The sequence below is a fragment of the Trichomycterus rosablanca genome, chromosome 3, assembly GCF_030014385.1.
Source record: "Trichomycterus rosablanca isolate fTriRos1 chromosome 3, fTriRos1.hap1, whole genome shotgun sequence".
NCBI classification, from domain to species: Eukaryota; Metazoa; Chordata; class Actinopteri; order Siluriformes; family Trichomycteridae; genus Trichomycterus; species Trichomycterus rosablanca.
This window is the reverse complement of record NC_085990.1, coordinates 39618500-39639040: the sequence shown is the minus strand read 5'-3', so window position 1 is coordinate 39639040 and position 20541 is coordinate 39618500. Positions and strand designations below refer to the sequence as shown.

General features: G+C 37.5%; 1 protein-coding gene across 1 annotated transcript in view; it reads left to right on the top strand.

Annotated features, from left to right (window-relative positions):
- Nucleotides 1-20541, top strand: part of si:dkey-22o22.2 (neural-cadherin) — a 170289-nt gene that overhangs the window by 106949 nt on the left and 42799 nt on the right. The window contains exons 12-16 of the mRNA XM_062992304.1: nucleotides 2658-2825; nucleotides 11842-12091; nucleotides 13205-13332; nucleotides 14937-15123; nucleotides 15723-15866. Coding sequence (XP_062848374.1) covers nucleotides 2658-2825; nucleotides 11842-12091; nucleotides 13205-13332; nucleotides 14937-15123; nucleotides 15723-15866 — 877 coding nt within the window. The remainder of the gene's footprint in view (nucleotides 1-2657; nucleotides 2826-11841; nucleotides 12092-13204; nucleotides 13333-14936; nucleotides 15124-15722; nucleotides 15867-20541) is intronic.

The window sequence follows — 20541 nt, the reverse complement described above, 5'->3', positions numbered from 1 at the left end:
CTCACAGCAAGAAGGTCCTGGGTTCAATCCCCAGGAGGGGCGGTCCGGGTCCTTTCTGTGTGGAGTTTGCATGATTTCCCCGTGTCTGCGTGGGTTTCCTCCAGGAGCTCCGGGTTCCTCCCACAGTCCAAAAACATTCAGTCAGGTTAATTGGAGACACTGAATTGCCCTGTAGGTGAAGGTGTGTGTATGTGTGTATGTGATGGACTGGCGCCCAATCCAGGGTGTTACTGTGTGCCTTGTGCCCATTGAAAAGCTGGGATAGGCTCCAGCAATCCGCATCCGCCCCCCCACCCCCCCCGCGACCCTAATTGGAACAACATACTAACACAACACTTGACAAGGGCTATAGACTGATATAAAAAATAAACCTATATATAACCAATTTTTTAAGCATAACACCTAAATAAATTAATTAATTAATAATCTGTTGAAATATTTAATTTAAAATCTGATGAAATAAAGAGGGCAAATTGCAGTGCAGTGTTGAAAACCTTAAGTCAAATCAACAAGGCACACACAAACAAACATGTAACATACTGTAGTAAATATAGTAAACACTGTGAGACACAAAAATAGAAATCATGCTTTAGTCAAGGCTCAAAAATTACACTAAATAATTAGCAAGGATTAGCAACAACAACAAAAAACATCTACATGAGTCATTGTAATCGTCAAATCTATAATTATACACATATGTTCTTGTTTAAAGAGCAGAGCCAGTTACAATTCTGTAGATCAAGTGAATTTATATAAAAAAAAATCACCTTAACATTTTACATTCAGATTGCCAGATGTTTCCTGTGTTGAGCTTTCAGTGCATAAGCTCACTCACTTTCTTAACCAATTAGGGTCGCGGGGGTGGGCCGGAGTCTATCCCAGCTTTTCAATGGGCACAAGGCACACAGTAACACCCTGGACGGGATGCCAGTCCATTGCAGGGCAGACACACATACACACACCCATTCACCTATATGGCAGTTTAGTGTCTCCAATTAACCTGACTGCATGTTTTAGATTGTGGGTGGAAACCGGAGCTCCCGGAAAAAACCCATGCAGACATGGAGAGAACATGCAAACTCTGCACAGAAAGGACCCGGACCGCCGACCTTCTTGCTGTAAGGCGACAGTGCTACCCACCAAGCCACCGTGCTGCCCAGTGCATAAGCTTCTAAAGTGAAATTATTATAATTATTTCATATAATTAAGTATAATTAAGGCCTTACCTAGTTTCCCGTGAAATATGCAAGTTGCTGTAAAATTTATAATTTAAGGTTTGAGTTTAGCGATTTAACATTTTTTATTTGCGTAGCATATGAAATATGAGGCCCAATATCAGGCGGTCCGAGCATCATACGAAATCTTTTCTGTGGTGTAGTGTGCTTACAATGTTTGATGTGTGTGTTTACATATTGAGTGCATTTTGTCTCTTTGGGGATTCCATAATTAATGGGAAAAGTGTGCATCTCTACACACGTGATCATCTCTCTGTAGTCTGTGCTTAAAAGAAGAAGCCAGTAAAGTATTAAGCTCCCAATTGTTTGTCTATGTACAGTTTATTTCTTTCTTTATAAACTCATCAAATTCTAAAGATGCTCGGTTACATTAGCAATCGGGTAGACAAAACTGAGGTGGAAAAACTCACAGCCGATTCTGTGGACGCAGAGCGGTGTGTGTCAAAACACAGACAAGTATTTATGTGTCTGTTAAGGTAGGCTGTGCTGTGTATTGTAGCTTTCATTGATTTTATAATTCAATTTATAAGTGTTATTTAATGAGTGATGTGAAATGTGGCATTTTTGTTTAAAAATCTAATTTTCCTGTGAATTTAGTGAAGTATAATGTATGTTCAGACTATATTTATTAATCATTAAATACAGAGACTATTTTGTTCTACCCAAAACCTGCATGTAACTGGCTGAGAGACCTAAATCCCCATTAAGCATGCATTGCCCTATTAGAATGCTGGTCATTATGGATATGTATGTCTAGTTCAGCCAAGTTGACCACCTCACTGCTCTGAAAGGATCAGAATGTTAGAAAGACATGACACCTACACTCGGTTCACCTGTATTTAATTAAACAACATCTATTGCTCTATCTTTTACAACCTGTTTTTTATTAGTAATTGTCTCTTTATTTCCCTCTCAATGTTTTTTCCTTATTCTTGCTTATGGAGCATGTTAAACTGTTTTACTGCTGACTAAAGCTTACAGCTGACTCAGCTTGCTTCTTCATTGTTAAACGAGCAGCAGTAAATAAATGAAGTGGTGTGGAATATGTAGTACAAGTGTACTCCACTCACTGTTCTGCAAGGCCTTAGTCTTGAATGTCAAATTGTATAGCAAAATGTAAAGCAGTTTAAGGAACGGGTCTGTGTCTGCATTACACCGAGTACTTTGGAATTTGTATTGTCCTTTGAATAATGATGATTTTTTAATTTTTAATATGTAAGATTAGTTTTTTTGTAAAGATTACAAAGCTCTTAAATATTACTCTATTAATTATTACAGTATTAGTCTGCTCACCTTTGTTTTTCATATCGAAAAATCAATTCCCTAGCTTTTGTATTCATTGTTGAACAGGTTAAATCATGGCTAAGATCAAATCTAATCACGTGTTGGGTTTTTAACCTCTATTTGTTTTGGTTTGTTCAGACCTCACGGATCAGTCAGAAAATCATTGCTTCAGATGGCGGAAACCATAGCAGCTCAGTGGACCTTACCGTCATCATCACCAACATGCACAACCAGCCACCACAGTGGGAACAGGCTGAGTACTGGGTCACTATTCCTGAAAACACCATCCGGGACACCAAGATAGTAGTGAGTACCACACAACTACAGTCACAATGCAAAAGCTATATTTATTATATTATTTAGCCTAGTGGTTAAGGTACAGGACTAGTAATTGAAAGGTCACTGGTTCAAGCCCCACCACTGCTAGGTTGCCACTGTTGGGCCCTTAAAAAGGTCCTTAACCCTCAATTGCTTAAACAATAAACTAGGTTAACATGGTTCCTCATTGCCACTGCAGAAGCTACGTATATCAGTATAAATTTTTTATGTACTGGTGGTATAAGATTATTACAGTATTGTTTATATACACACAAAAAATCCATTGTCCTGTTCTTACTGTTGCATAGAAAGGATTTGACTGATTCAGTAGAATGAAATGACTCACTGACGATTTCTGGTCTTCTGTTGTCGTGCCCTGTCACATATTATTTGTCCTGCATTTGGTTTGCTATTTCAGCTTGTTTTATTTGTTGTCAGCTTTTACAACTGTCTGCAAGTTTTCACAGTCAGAGAACCTTTTTTCAGAAGACCTTATCTGTCCACCCAGCTCAGACAAAGAGCTCGTCAAAACATCTCCTCAAATGTTCTCAAATGGGATGAAAAAGTTTGTTTGAAGACTCCCACATTGGTACACAGGACAAGAAAGGAACTGTATTCCTATAGCATCAGCAGCTTTTTCTTAGTTACTGCCAGATATAATGCTGTGCAAATATAAAAGCAGCTGTGATTGGATCTTTTAGAAACAACTAGTTAAGGTAAAACAATTATGTATACTTGTAGCGGTATTAGGAAGCCATTCCACAAATCTAAATATGATTATAGTACATTTTACAGTACAGCACCAATTTAATAATTTAAGTTGCTGTATATAAAATAAGCGGCACTGTGGCTCAGTGGGTAGCATTGTCGCCTCACAGCAAGAAGGTCCTGGTTCGATCCCCAGGCAGGGAGGTCCGGGTCCTTTCTCTGCGGAGTTTGCATGTTCTCCATGTGTCTGCGTGAGTTTCCTCCCACAGTTGAAAAACATGCAGTCAAGTTAATTGGAGACACTGAATTGCCCTATAGGGGAATGGGTGTGTGTGTGTGTGTCTGCCCTGCGATGGACTGGCGCCCCATCCAGGGTGTTACTGTGTGCCTTGCGCCCACTGAAAAGCTGGGACCCTAATTGGATAAGTGGTTAAGACAGTGAGTGTATATAAAATAATAAAATGACTTCATAAAACTCAAAACATATAAATTAACTTAATTTCCCAATAAAAGCTACATATTTATACAAAAAATATTTTAACTGCTATTATTTATCTTTTTTATCCTATGTTGCAGGGGGCATATTTTTTTTCTCACCATTGTGGTATATATATATATTTATGAGGTGTCTTTGATGCTCTACTTAAATATTTATCTCACCATTCTAAAGCCTGACTTTTTGGTTGGCTTTAACTATGCACCAGATATTGAATGTCATGTAGACCAGATCTAAAAACCTTGAAAACGAAATACTTCTCAACCGTACTTCAGGCTTAATCTACTGTGAATTTTATTTAATTGTTGGACACATTAAAACTCTCTTGAAAAATGTATTTAAAAGTCTTTGATAAAAGAAGAACTAGCAAATTAAGCTGTGCACAGGTCTGCTGTGTTCAGGGACACAGCAAAAAAGATTATTTAATTACTTTATTTATTTCCTGGCAGTTTTTGGTATTCTAGCAAGTTTCCACCACATCACCAAATAAATTTTGGTGTAATTCAGGCATTTCAGAATTATCAGTTTAATACTGTTCTTCTCTGTTTGTGTCTGGCTTCTCACTCAGTACTCAGGTAGATGATCAATCAGATTTTGGGATGTCATTTCTGACCAGGATTAGACACTATAGGAAATAATCACACTATTAAAAACTTCACGGTATATGCTATGTTAAGTCATGTAGACAATAATAAATGCTTTTCACTCAAATATATACTCAATGTAAGATTAAGTGTGACATCTCTGCTCAGTTCATTAGTCTCTCATCCACAAAGCAGATGTGCCAACTCTGCTGTGTAATAAAAGAGATATTATGCCACCCCACATTAACATTACATACTTTTTTTTATTTGGAAGACCACTGGAACAGCACTGTGGAACAGCAAATAATGTAAACCCAGTGCAACCCTGTTTAGGACAGAGCACTTACTAAAGAAGGAATGACTTAAAAGTACGGTTAAATATAGATTTTAAAAATGAGCTCAACAATAACAGCTTGATATTGCTGTGACCCTAGCTAATGTGCCACCACTGTTTCAAAAAAGAACTACTTTACAATAATTTAATTCAGGCGTCTTGGGTATCAGGATTTGATCTGATTTTATATAGACATTATCCAAAATAAAATTAATTGTTCTTTCAATAAGGACAATGACATTATAGTGGTAGTATTGCTGAGGCTGAAACTACATTCTACCCAGAAACCTTGAAGAGGGCATTAATCCATCACAGGGCATCACACCAAAACTGAGCTTACAAATGTTGTATAAACAAAGTCCTATGGCTTGTTATATAGTATAACCTTCTGTGTTCTTATTAACTTATTAACTTCTGTCCATAATGATTTGATGCTAATACTGGTGTATGTGTATACACAGACAAGTCATGCATATATCAAAGGTTAACCTTACAGACTGTTTAGAGAGGTCTTCTGTGAGATAGGGTTTGTTACATAATTAGCATTAAATTGAAGTCTGTCAATCTTTTAAACCTTTTAATTGGCCATAAATTGACAATATATTTACAGTCAAATCTATTTTAATTGGAATAATAAGTAAGTAAAATCGGGCACTGGGTTTGATCCCCAGGCGGGGAAGTCTGGGTCATTTCTGTGCGGAGTTTGCATGTTCACCCCGTGTCTGCGTGGGTTTCCTCCGGGAACTCCTGTTTCCTCCCACAGTCCAAAAACATGCACTCAGGTTAATTGGAGACACTGAATTGCCCTATAGTAAATTGTATGTGTGTATGGGTATGTGTGTCTGCCCTGCGATGGCCTGGCGCCCGGTCCAGGGTGTTACTGTGTGCCTTGCGCCCATTGAAAAGCTGGGATAGGCTCCAATATATCCCAATATGGGATAGGCTTTTAACGGACTAGCATCCCATTGAGGGTGAGGCCTTGCAAAAAATCTATCACTTGGACAGATTCCAGACTGTTCTTACTAAAAAAAAAGGAAGTTTATTTCAAAGCTTTGAAATCTAAAACCATTACTCTAAAATCTATTTAAAACATTACGAAAACTTTATTGATAATATGACATAAACAACAAAGCTAAATACAACAGCTATAAAAATTTTCTTCTCTTTTTATTTTGCCTCTTTCACCGTGTGTGTGGAGAAACTACAGCAGCTAACCGTTTAGATCTGCTCTGTGCATTGGGAGCCTTCACTGTAATTTATTCTCAGAACTCTAAATACAAATTAGGCTTGTGAAGCAGTATAATGCATTCATTAGGTACACCGAGCTGCCTTGTTGTGCACTGAGTGCACTTATTTATCTCCCTTGTCTTCTTTTTCTCCTTGCTTCATTTATCAAACTGTCTCTGTGTTTCCCTAATTAAAATTTTTAATATTAGTCAACTTATTGCGGAATCAACTAAAGGAACGTCAATTAGCAGATTTCCAAATGCGATAATTGCAACCTGTAGGAAATAATTAAGGGGCCTAGTTCCTGTAACACAGAGGCATATCAATCTCATCAAGCAAAGGTGGCACTTGCTAAAAAAAATCCTAACCACATGATTAAAATGTATTCATTCTAGGCAAAGGTATGTTTGTATTAATGTTTTATTATGGTTTGCTTGTTTATAGGGATGCAAATTAAAAAAAGCTTAAGCTGGTCAAGCTGTTAGTTATAGCCAGTGTTATTACTCCAGAGTTAGATGAACGGTAAAGCAGTAAAATATTCTGGTGACTATCCACCCCACAAATGTTGGTGACTTACCACAATCCCACTGCTCATCATATGTGCTATTTTTTCAATGCTGGACTTGAAAGAGTTGGAAAAGAGTATTACCAAACTAGTAAGTCATGTAAGATTTACACTGTCTTGGCTAAAGCAGGGCTTCTCAACCCTTTTTGGACAGTGTTAGGTACTCAGTTTCTTAATTTGAAATTTCAACGTCATTAATTTTCAAATGTTAATGATGTTACCACAACCCCACTGCTTATTACATGGGCTATTTTTCCAGTGCAGTATGATGTAAGTTTATAATCCACAGAATTTTAGTGAAGTGACCATGGGAAAGTGAAATTATGGCTTGTTAACTTGGATTTAAAACATTTCTTAAATTAGACAGATTTTGTAGTATATTTAGACATTTTATTGATATGTTATTGTTTTATTGCATGCACTGCATACACTACATCAAACTGTCTTGTGCTGTATTTTTATTCCGTAGTTTTTTATGCCTTTTTTGTAATCTACCAGCATGTCTAAAGGAAGTTTCAATCTTTGGTTTAGGGCCACATGGGGGGTGATCTAGCACACAGATGAAATTTTTACAAAATTATTAGTAGGCTAATTTAAGAAGTATTTTAATAAGAAGTATTTCAATACCAAGTTAACTCTTCTATAGTCACTTTACTAAAATTCAGTGGAATATGGACTTACATGGCCCTGCATTGGAAAAATAGCCCATGTAATGAACAGTGGGGTTGTGGTAATGTCACCAACATTTTGAAAACCTTCAAATTGAGAAATTAAGTACCTAACACTGCCCAAAAATGGTTGAGAAGCCCTACTTTAGCCAAGACAGTGTAAATCTTACATGACCTATTAGTTTGGTAGTACTGCTTTAGTATCTCAATTATCAAGCAACAGTAAATATGCCATCATGTTACAGTTTGTGCAAGAAGCAATGCCACTATATGAATTAATTTTTAATACAATGAAAAAAAATGGGTGCCCAGGTGACACAGTGGGATATTCCGCTAGCACACCAGTGCCGAGATTCTAAACTCCTCGGTTCGAAACTCGCCGTTGCCACCGGTCGGCTGGGCGCCATCTAGCAGGCATAATTGGCAGTGCCTGCATGGAGGGATGTCCAGAATTTGTGGGCGGGGTCTTCAAACGCTGTGTAAGGACCCTGATTGGCGGATAGAGGCACCTGTGCAGAGTGCATAGGTGGACTACACTAAATTGGGAGAAAATGCATAAAAAATATATATATAAAAAAATATAATGAAACACATTCTTAGTGTAATGCACCCACCAGCCACAGAGACCGGCAGGGGGTGCAGGTTACAGAATCATACCCACCTGCCATGCCATTATGACCCCCTCAATTTGTCACTCAGTTCTTGTTGTGACACTTTTTAGCCCTCACTACCAAACCACTCTGGATGGGCAAGCAGGCAGGCTATGACAGTAGGTGGAGTGGCTGCCCAATTATTTTCCTTGCATTTCCTGGTTTGTACTGGGTTTCTGTCTTTATTCTTTTTATTGAAAACTTGGTTGTTGCATGCTGGTGGATTGAGCAGCTGGTCCTATTGTGACAACCTTTTCTTTTCACTGTTTTTGCTGATTTTTTTTGTGCATTCTCTTTATTATGGTACTTTCATTAGTTTCTGTTATTTTAACCATCATGTATTTGTCATTTTCTTTTTGATTTTTGGCTCTTTAGCCACACTGGTTAAGCATCATGTTCATTTGGTTCATTGTTTGAATCCTTTTTTGGTGAATATTACATTTTATGTCTTGTATGCTGCTTCATGGAAATTACAGTAAAGGACTATTCTAATAAAATACAAATATCCCATTAACATTTGGCAAATACTTTTATGTACTTCATGGTTTACCAAGTGAAACACTAATAAAATCTAATACTGCCTGTAGCTTTCAAATAAAATAAGATATGTTACTAAGTGCTGTTTTGCTTTGACAATTTTCCCTAGCTTAAATTTTTGAGTCAATAGTTTTTCCCTGTCCGTTCTCCTGCAGCAGTAGCTCTGTCTCACAGGAACAGGCTATTGTCAAACTGAAGCTGACAGGAAAAGTGAGCGAGTCGGTCAGCTTAGAGTGGGAACATCCTGGATGTCAAAGCAAAACCCATGAAAGCAGAAAACACAAGCCTTAGTGCTTTTAAGGTTGATGTTTTTGGTGTCTCCGTGGATGATGTGTCCTTGCCATAGTCTCTCAAAAGCTTAGCCATGGAGGGCAGCGTGGCATGACTGAACCCATGAGCTTAGCTTCTGTTTCTTTGTCTCTCTCCCTACTCACAGTCTTTTTCATGTCACACATTCATGATTATACAGGATTACCATAAATGGATTGGAAGTTGTATTTCCATTTATTTGACCCTGTGCTGGCTCAGCTTCTGTATTATACTGGAATGTGTTTATATGTAAGTGTCACTTTGGTAGTGGTGTGGATTGAATTTCTTTTTTATTTCTACGCTAAATGTCGAGTTCTCTTACAGACAGTTTGCAGCTGCAGCTTTTAATAATGTTTTCTCAAAGCAAACTCTTATAAACGTATTACTGTTTCTTTAACTTTACTTATTATTGGAATGAACCAGTAAGCTGTTTTGCTGTCTCTATCCTCTGCCAATTTTTTCTTAATAGTCCATTGCATTATTATTATTGTAATTATTATTATTGTATTATGATTGCAATCATAATTATTATTATTAATATAATTTTTATTAATAAAAATATATACAAATTTATATTATCATTAATAATAATGATTATTGTGGTTAATGATTATAATTATTGTATTATGATTGTAATTATTATTATTATGCAATATATTTTTATTAATTAAAAAAACCTATATTATCATTAATAATAATGATGATTATGGTTAATGATTATTATTATTACTATTATTGTAATTATTATTATTATTATTATTATTATTAAAATATAAAATATTTTTATTAATTAATAATAAGGATTACTATTATTGTAATTATTATTATTATTATTATTATTGTATTATGATTGTAATTATTATTATTATTATATAATATATTTTTATTAATTAAAAAAACCTATATTATCATTAATAATACTGATGATTATGGTTAATGATGATTATTATTACTATTATTGTGATTATTATTATTATTATTATTATGTATAATATATTTTTTAAATAAAAAAAGATATTTAAAAAATGATATTATCATTAATAGTGATGATTATTATGGTTGATGATTATTATTGTAATTAATATTATTGTATTATGATTGTAATTATTATTGTATTATGATTATGTAATGATTATTATTATTATAATTATATAATAGGTCGGGCATCTACATACAGACATGATTGGCTGGATGTCTGGGAAGGTGGAGGTTGGGTATGTCCATGTGTTGGGGTTTGTTACTGCATTGGACCCAGTAATTCTGACCAAACCACTGTGACCCTGACCAGGATAAGGCAGTGGTATAACATGAAAATAAATAATAATAATAATAATAACATTATCTGTAATGATTCACAAATTTACTGTAGTATAAAAATATGATTTTGTCACTGACTTTGAGTCCACTGGCAAGCAAGCTTGACATAGCCCAGGGATTAAAAGCTGCTGTCTTTCCTCTAGTTGGCACAGCACCTGAATACCTACAGTGTTATTCATGTTCCAGCAGATTCAGTTAATAGCAGTTTAAGAACACTTTAATTACATTTTACCTTTACATTACATTTATGACATTTAGCAGACTTACAATAATGACTGAATACAATTTGAGCAATTGAGGGTTAAGGGCTTTGCTCAGGTGCCTAACAGTAGCAACTTGGCAGCATTGGGGTTGACCTGACCTGCTACAACTACCCTCTGCCAGTGTAGAAAGTATTAATATGTTGCTGCATGTATGTCAGAATTTTAGAAATAATGAATCGCTGTGTTCTGCTTAAACAGTCTAACATTGATTTTTCTTTCACTAATGTGTTCTGCACTGTTCACTTACACTTAAGCCAGATGAAAGTAATTTGATGTATAACAGTTTATCTAAAAATAATTGCTGTTATTGTGTGTGTAAAATTAATATTTGTCCCGTTATCTTTAGAAATTATCCAGTTATTCTGTGTTTAGAGCATTGGAAGGTTGACAGATTGGGTAGGGCTGGAAGAACTGAAACCTAAGCTCGATCAGGACTCGAGTCCCGAGACTATTTCAGCAGAATGTTACTCTATAAATGTCAATATGAGTTCAATAGGGAATGAGATGGATTACAGGTGAATGGTGGATAATGAATTCATGTGCTGGTGTCAGCAGTGCCATGACTGACACTTTTGCTGATTTATCATGTCCTTTTACAAATAATGCAAATGATGCTTCATAAGCTTTAGCAAGAAGGGCACTTTCAGTCAGCGGTGTAGACTTTTAGTCATTTAAATTTTCAACACCTTTTTACAAAGTGGGAAAAACTTCTCGTAAATAATTACAGCATGTCTTAACTGGTTTCACTCAACTCACAGCTCTATTCATTCTTTTATTCTGTAATTTATAGCCGTCCACACCTGCAGATAGGTAGATAAGTAATATTGTGTAGCGTTAATACTCAGATAGATAAATAAATAAATAAAACATGTAAAAATAATGAAAATGAAAAAAATATAGAAACCGTAATTCACCATGGTATAGTTATCATCTAAATCCAATTATCCAATTTTCATTCAGTCATTCCTTAAGTGCTTTTACATGTTGTCCATTAGGGCTAATCTGTATTTGATTCTTTGACATTTTATTCTCAATGTGGATACAAGCTTTGTTATCAGTTTGGCTGTATTGTACCGGTCTGGATACACCACTACAGAACCAGAGTTTCTCAACAAGTCAGGCAAAGTTATGGCAAAAGATGGAATGAATAGGTAATTAGGATAAATAGGTAAGCATCCAAGACACCTTCCATCATGTTCTAATGAAATCTGGCAGCCTTGTCAAATCTTTGTGTTTGTGCCAAAAGAAACCAATAGGGTTTAATCCATTTTATTTCATCCCAGTTTCATAGTATAATGCTGTGCTCATAAACATGTGTAACATGCCTGTTTTTTATTTGCTCCCAGACAATAAAAGCGACATCCCCTCTCGGTGACCCCCGTGTGACCTATAACCTAGAGGAGGGTCAGGTTCCTGAGACGAATATGCCTGTGCGTTTCTACATCAAACCCAACCGAAGAGACGGATCAGCCTCCATCCTGGTAGCAGAGCCTTTGGACTACGAGACCACTCGCTTCTTCACCCTGAGAGTCCGTGTGCAGAATGTAGCAGCAGTTCCGCTTGCTTCTTTTACTACTGTCTACGTCAACCTCACTGGTAAGAACTGACTCTACATACTTAGCCTACATTTACACTCCAGGTAAAAGAGCTTTAATTCCATGTTTTTCTCCTATGACATAGTGAGGAGCGAAAATTACATGGGCTTTGAAATTTTAAGTATAATCTAATGCAATGAGTCTAAACAGTCAGATTAGAATGACATAAATGACATAAATTTACGCAACTTTTACATAAATTTACTTCAACTTTACTCATAATACACTATATAGCCAAGAGTATGTGGGTACCTGACCATAAACTTCATTGCTGTCCTATTATAAAACCACTGGCATGTATCTGCTGCCCTATTTGTTGCTATAACAGCTTCCACTTTTCTTGGAAGGCGTTGTACATATTTTGGAGTATAAGTGTAGGCATGTATGCCTATTCAGACAAGGGGATGTCCTCCACACCAAACCCATAAACCATGTATTAATATACAATCTTGCCATATAACTTTTTAATGTTTTGTGCTGAACCATGACTTTTTTAGACTGGCACTACATACAGGGTATATTTATATTTTAAAAGATACAGTGAACAACCTTAATACACAAATATAAGCAAAATAACATAAATAAATTTATTCTGTAAATGAACTTAAATTTTCAGTATAAATGTAGCCTAGAAGCAGCCCCCTAGTTACAACCATTAGTAATGATCATAATTGAGTGCTGAAACCACATTTCAGTTACAAAAATATCCACAAATGAAAGAGCCAGCTTTATAAAGGAAAAGAAAAGGCCAGCACTGTAGTATTAGTGTGTAAAAGTGTAAATGTGTGTACTAGTGTGCGTGCATGCTTGAGGACAGGGCGGCTAAGATTCAGTAAGCAGCTATAGCAGGGAAACACAACACTTGAGACCACATCAGCATTAATTAGAGGAAAATGGTGTTGAAACGGAATGAAAGGAAGAAAAAAGCCCTTGGAAAGCTTGTTTGAGAGACGCTGTAATCAGCGCACTGCAGGGAAGAGCCAAGTTCATTCACCCACACACCATCCTGCCAGCTGTGAACCCAGCAGACTTGCTTCACCATATTTCAAACATATGTAGAGGTTCACCTCTAACAGCATGTTATGTATTTTTCTCTCCATTTACTCTTATTTAGATGTAAATGACAATGTTCCATTCTTCATGTCGAGCACATATGAAGCCACAGTACCTGAGGGGGCTGAGATTGGCACTTCAGTGGCCCAGGTAGCAGCTTCTGACCTGGACTCTGGTCTCCATGGCATGGTAAGCTCCCACTAATCAGATTCAGCTCAATTTGCATTCCGTTAATGATGAATTCTTTAATGATTTGGAGCCTAACTGGGCTCTGGATTTCATGGTCTGATCATGAAAACCATGAGATCAAGAATCTAAAGAGGACTGGGTTTGAATGCAAGTGGCAGCAGTTTTTGTTTTGATTAAGATGTTGGGTTTTATTACCTTGACCTAAACTGAAACCTGCATTGCTAATCAAATACTGTGATCGAGTACACACACAATGATACAGATCATAGAGGAATATGACATGTACATGTATTCATCCATCTGCCTTTTACTGACATTTACCAGGTGCTACTCAGAAATAGAGCATGTACTTATTTGTTAATATTCTTTAACATACAACCTTCTGTAAAAATATGAATATAAATGTTGTTTTACACATTCTTATATAAATTTGATTTTGCAATGTTGCACAGTTTGACCTGAAGTGTATGTTGCTATTATTACGAGGGTTCTTCAAAAAGTTTCCGCAGATAGTCACCTTCTAATGCATTTTTCCCAGCATGGTAACAACTTTTTAATGCCATCAGCAAAATGTGTTTTTGGTTGAGCATGTAGCCACTGATGCACTGCTGCTTTCACATCATCACATTACAAAGCTTCTTTGAGCATCCAAAAAGGTGTAAATCAGATGGTGCTAAATCCAGACTATAAGCTCTCTTAGTCTCTCAGACACGACCAATTACTACTCCTCCCACCATCACCGTTTCAAACCAAAATATTAAAGTGCAGAAACCTTTTGAAGATCCCTCATACTATTGTTGCTGCTTTAATTGTACCTGAGTATAATGACAATAAAGATACTATTCCTCTGTAATCAAGTGTAATTATAATATAACATTTATTGTATAAAATTAATTACATAAAATAAATTTCCAACTTTGTGGCAGCAGTTTGGTATAGGATCTTTACTGTTACAACATCTTAGTACAAAGGTCCACAAAGACATTTTACCTTTACATTTTCAGCATTTAGCAAACACTCTTATTCAGAGTGGGTGTAACTCTTATTCAGAGCGACTTACAGAAGTGCTTCCTCAGTAAACATTTCCCTAATGTAGTTCACTTAGACAACAGTCCAAGGATATAAATCTGTTGAAACTGTGTTAGAACAAAAGTATAGGTAGCTGTTTTTTATATATAAATAGTGAAGAAGATTAGTAAGTGCTTGTTAGTTCAATTCAGTTTAGGTGCTTAATAAAGAAGTGGGTCTTTAATTGTCTTTTGAAGATTGTGAGAGACCTAGAAAAATGGTGAAAGACAAGATTTCAGTGGTCCTGCCAAAGCACCAATTTTAACACCACTGAACACTTTTGTGATAAGTTGAAAAGTTGGATGCAAGCCAGACTGATCCAACATCCTCACAAGTGCCGTGTTGACTGAACAGGCACAAATTTCTACTCTATATTTATTCCCATGGTATGGAATGGGATGTCCAACAAGATCATGATCATACTTTAGGCCATATTGGGTTTTAGTAATTGAAATACTTCTGCTTTGTGTGCCCAAGTTATTTTTTTACATTAAATAAGTAATAAATAATTAAATTTATTTATTTATTTTATCTAGATTAATTACATCATTCTTAAGGACCAGAGTGGAGACTCTCAGTTCTTTAGCATACACCCATACACCGGTGTTATCCAAACACAGGCTACATTTGACCGCGAGCAGAAAAGCTCCTACCTGATTGAGGTTCAGTCACAGGACAGCTCGGAGTCAGCTCGGCCTGGGCAGCAGGGTCAGCCAAACACAGGTAAGCTCTTTTACTCCTTCTCTATAAACCAACATGATACTATAAATTGTTCTTTATGATTAACAACACAGAAGGCTGATCTGCAGGATGCACTCTGCGCACTGAAACATCAGTAAGATTTATTATTCATTTATTAGGATTTTAACTTCATGTTTTACACTTGGGTTACATTCATGACAGGACAGGTCGTTACTGGTTACACAAGATTCAGCAGTTCAAGTTTAATGTCAAACATAGTCACAGACAATTTTGTATCTCCAATTAACCTCACTTGCATGTCTTTGGACTGTGGGACAACAACTGGAGCTCCCAAAAGAAACCCACACAGACATGGGGAGAACATGCAAACTCCACACAGAAAGGACCTGGACCGCTCCACCTGGGATTCGAACCCAGGACCTTCTTGCTGTGAGATGACAGTGCTACCCACTGAGCCACCATGCCACCATAATAAGAATTATTAAGATCTAAATCATCTACACATATTTTTAACTCAGATGAGAGTGGATGTTATTTAGAATTAATAATTTCGAATGTATTCATTGTTTTTACTAAAATGATGCATTAACATCAGTGAATTCTTCTTCTTCCCCGCACAGACACCGCCTATGTGAGAATTTTTGTCACAGATGTAAATGACAATGCTCCAGCCTTCTCTCAGCCGGTATATGAGATCAGTGTGGAGGAGGACAAGGAAGTGGGTTACGTAGTCATTACCGTCACTGCTAATGATGAAGATGAAGGTAAGAACATTGATTTCTGCTACAAAAATAGCACTAAAATCATCACTGTTCCATAACTTTTACTCAGGCAATATATTCTAACACAGATATGAGACAGCTTCCTGCCTTCCCCACTGAAAGCATCCTATTTACAGATACTGTCACCTGTCTCACCTGATCTTTAATGTGGATTTCTCAGACTGCACGAACCTGTAATGATATATTTGACAGCTGGAGGCTGGAAAAATAATCATAGTGAGAAGTAAATCTAGGTTGAAAATAATTTTTTCCCCCACTGAGCTTGTTAGCAAATCTCTGGTGGTTGTGGGTGTAACGTATTCAGACCCCCGAGGTAACTATTTGATGTTGGTGGGTTTTTTTGTTTTTTTTCTCTAGCTGTTTTTTAAATAAATAAATAAGTGACATTTTAGTGACATGTAAAGCCTTTGTAGGAAGGATGTTTGGAATTTTTAAATGATATTCTGGGGTTTTTTTTAATTCACCTGTAAACCAAAACACAGATTGGTGTTTTATAAAATCTTTTTTGTTTGTTTCTTTGTCTGTCCCCCAAAAATCCCAAAATTGCCATTTTAGTACTGGATTTTACCATCCCAATAATCAGTGCCTTGGAATCAAAAAGTAATTGGTCCTCCTGAAACCCTGTTGATAGGTATAGATAGTGAAGTAAAACATCTTTCTCTGACCTATAACTTAGTTTAGTCTAATTACTGTTAGAGTATAGATAATTTAGAGCAGGGTTGAAACTAAACATGTCTAATGGGTCTGCAAAAATGACTACTTTATGTGTGCATGTGGAAAATTCAGAATATAACAGTTATCATATACATATACTGTACATGTGCACTGGTGGTAATACACACTAGCAGAAGGTAGTCAATGGTAAAATTAATGTAGTTTATGGATCAGTGTAGTTATACATCAAAACATGTTTTTTTTATGAAGACATACACTCTCATTAGGCAAAAACAAAGAAGCTTCTACATTACATTGTTTATGTCATTTAGTCAGCACTTTTATACAAAGCAACTTACGATTGTGGCTTCAGAACAGGGACTTTAGGGACGTTGTAGCCTGGTAGTTAAGGTACTGGACTAGTAATCAGAAGGTCATTGGTTCAAGCCCCACCACTGCCAGGTTTCTCCTGTTGGGCCCTTAAGCAAGGCCCTTAACTCTCAATCGCTCAGACTGTATACCGTCACAGTACTGTAAGTCACTTTGGGTAAAGACGTCTGCTAAATGCTGAAAACGTAAACATGAATTCTGAAGTCTGTTCTATGTGCACAGGAGCACAGTCATGCTGGAATGGGGCAGACCTTCTCCAAACTGTAAATCTCTGAAGCATGTAATTTATTCAATATAATTAATATCAGTATAATTGACACATTAGAAATATATGTGGCTGAAACACCTTAACCTAACAATTAGAATAGGTGTTCACATAGTATTGCCAATGATTTATCTTGTTCTCTTGCCTTTTCCCATTTTAAACAGTTTGTGCTTTTAAATAGTTTATGGTTCATAGTTCATGAGGTCATGGTCATGATTCATCTCACTAACTTGTTGGTTTCTATGAAGGCTTTAAGTCTTTGAAATACCTACATCTGACTTAAGTAAGTCAGATTGTTTAGCTCTATACAGACCAGTTAATCAGAAACTACGTTTAATTATCAGCATTTAATAATGTAATTTAGAGTTTTATCTGTCCACCTTAATAAGTCTACCCTGACCATCAAGCCTTTGAGACGTACCACTGACACACACAGTGTTTTCTTTGTCTCTGTGAGCAAGACAGATTTGTATACTTTACATTTTTGTCCAGTGTAGCATGTCAGTCTGTCTGTCTTTCCGCCCCCCTATATCCTGGCTGGACTCCTCTGGCTTGTCACTCCTGGATGTTTCACCAACAGGATTACTGCACCTGATCTCTTTCCAATCCTGGTTTGCACAGAAGGTGCACCATGCTCATCTGTCATCATAAACAAACATGCAAGACTGTGAGGGCTCAGCGACACGGTGACATAGCTTTACCTGTTAAATACGCTACGCGTGTTTGACAAATACGGTGTGGCGTCTAGCCACCATCAGCAAGCTGGGATCCCAGGGGAAGCACAAGTGAGTGGCGCAGGTGGCTAAAAGCTCATTATGGATTAGACAGGAGAACTGGCAAAAAGGTGAAGGTGTCAAGATAGCCTGCCATGGCTGGATGGACAGCGCAGTTTTACCAGACAGCTAATCTGTCAAACCTATCTTGGGCAGGAATGCAAAATAGAGCCTGATGTCATGCTGTTGACTTTTACTAAAATTGTATTCAACACTGCATGTAAAAGCAGAAAATTACAACAACTTGTAATGCAGGATTTTTAACTATTAAAAAACCACCCATAAAAAACACTAGATGCAATGCAGAAATACACACTGGTCAGGCTGCCTGCTTATTGCAGGGGATCACACACTTATTCACTTACTCACTCACACTTTCTCCCAGTTTAGCGTAGCCAATTAGTCTTCCGCTACTGGGGACCCCAGTTGCATCCAAGGAAGGTATATTTGCCTGGCACGCTCTCTTGAAAATGTGCGCAGTCCATCAACCTCTTCTTATTCGCCCATATTTTGTGGATTTGTGCGTGAGGCCAGTCTTGCACATGGAGAGTCACACTCTGATCTCTGCTTTCCTTTACTTCTGTACTGGCGCCTCGGGCTACTAACCAGGGTCCTAACACGGCGTTGAAGACACCACCCCCTGTTTTGTTTGGTCTTTTTTTCATGCACCACACTAGTGGCCAATTTTTGTCTGGTACAGGCACTGATAATTGTGCCTGCTGGGGGCGCCCAGCCGACTGGTAGCAGAGCTAAGATTCGAACTCTGCTGATGTACTAGCTGCATCATTTCTATACTTATACAGTGTATCACAAAAGTGAGTACACCCCTCACATTTCTGCAGATATTTAAGTATATCTTTTCATGGGACAACACTGACAAAATGACACTTTGACACAATGAAAAGTAGTCTGTGTGCAGCTTATATAACAGTGTAAATTTATTCTTCCCTCAAAATAACTCAATATACAGCCATTAATGTCTAAACCACCGGCAACAAAAGTGAGTACACCCCTTAGTGAAAGTTCCTGAAGTGTCAATATTTTGTGTGGCCACCATTATTTCCCAGAACTGCCTTAACTCTCCTGGGCATGGAGTTTACCAGAGCTTGACAGGTTGCCACTGGAATGCTTTTCCACTCCTCCATGACGACATCACGGAGCTGGCGGATATTCGAGACTTTGGGGCATCCTCAAGCGGAAGGTGGAGGAGCGCGAAGATGTTCTATTGGGTTTAGGTCTGGAGACATGCTTGGCCAGTCCATCACCTTTACCCTCAGCCTCTTCAATAAAGCAGTTGTCGTCTTAGATGTGTGTTTGGAGTCATTATCATGCTGGAACACTGCCCTGCGACCCAGTTTCCGGAGGGAGGGGATCATGCTCTGCTCAGTATTTCACAGTACATATTGGAGTTCATGTGTCCCTCAATGAAATGTAACTCCCCAACACCTGCTGCACTCTTGCAGCCCCAGACCATGGCATTCCCACCACCATGCTTGACTGTAGGCATGACACACTTATCTTTGTACTCCTCACCTGATTGCCGCCACACATGCTTGAGACCATCTGAACCAAACAAATTAATCTTGGTCTCATCAGACCATAGGACATGGTTCCAGTAATCCATGTCCTTTGTTGACATGTCTTCAGCAAACTGTTTGCGGGCTTTCTTGTGTAGAGACTTCAGAAGAGGCTTCCTTCTGGGGTGACAGCCATGCAGACCAATTTGATGTAGTGTGCGGCATATGGTCTGAGCACTGACAGGCTGACCCCCCACCTTTTCAATCTCTGCAGCAATGCTGACAGCACTCCTGCGCCTATCTTTCAAAGACAGCAGTTGGATGTGACGCTGAGCACGTGCACTCAGCTTCTTTGGACGACCAATGCGAGGTCTGTTCTGAGTGGACCCTGCTCTTTTAAAACGCTGGATGATCTTGGCCACTGTGCTGCAGCTCAGTTTCAGGGTGTTGGCAATCTTCTTGTAGCCTTGGCCATCTTCATGTAGCGCAACAATTCGTCTTTTAAGATCCTCAGAGAGTTCTTTGCCATGAGGTGCCATGTTGGAACTTTCAGTGACCAGTATAAGAGAGTGTGAGAGCTGTACTACTAAATTGAACACACCTGCTCCCTATGCACACCTGAGACCTAGTAACACTAACAAATCACATGACATTTTGGAGGGAAAATGACAAGCAGTGCTCAATTTGGACATTTAGGGGTGTAGTCTCTTAGGGGTGTACTCACTTTTGTTGCCGGTGGTTTAGACATTAATGGCTGTATATTGAGTTATTTTGAGGGAAGAATAAATTTACACTGTTATATAAGCTGCACACAGACTACTTTTCATTGTGTCAAAGTGTCATTTTGTCAGTGTTGTCCCATGAAAAGATATACTTAAATATCTGCAGAAATGTGAGTGGTGTACTCACTTTTGTGATACACTGTATATACTATACTTACTACCTTCATCACTTAATAATTTATTCATTTATTTATTTATCACTCTTAAGGGTAATTTAGAAAAGCTATCCCATCTATTTGCATGCTATTGGAAATGAAAGGAAACTGAAGTACTGCA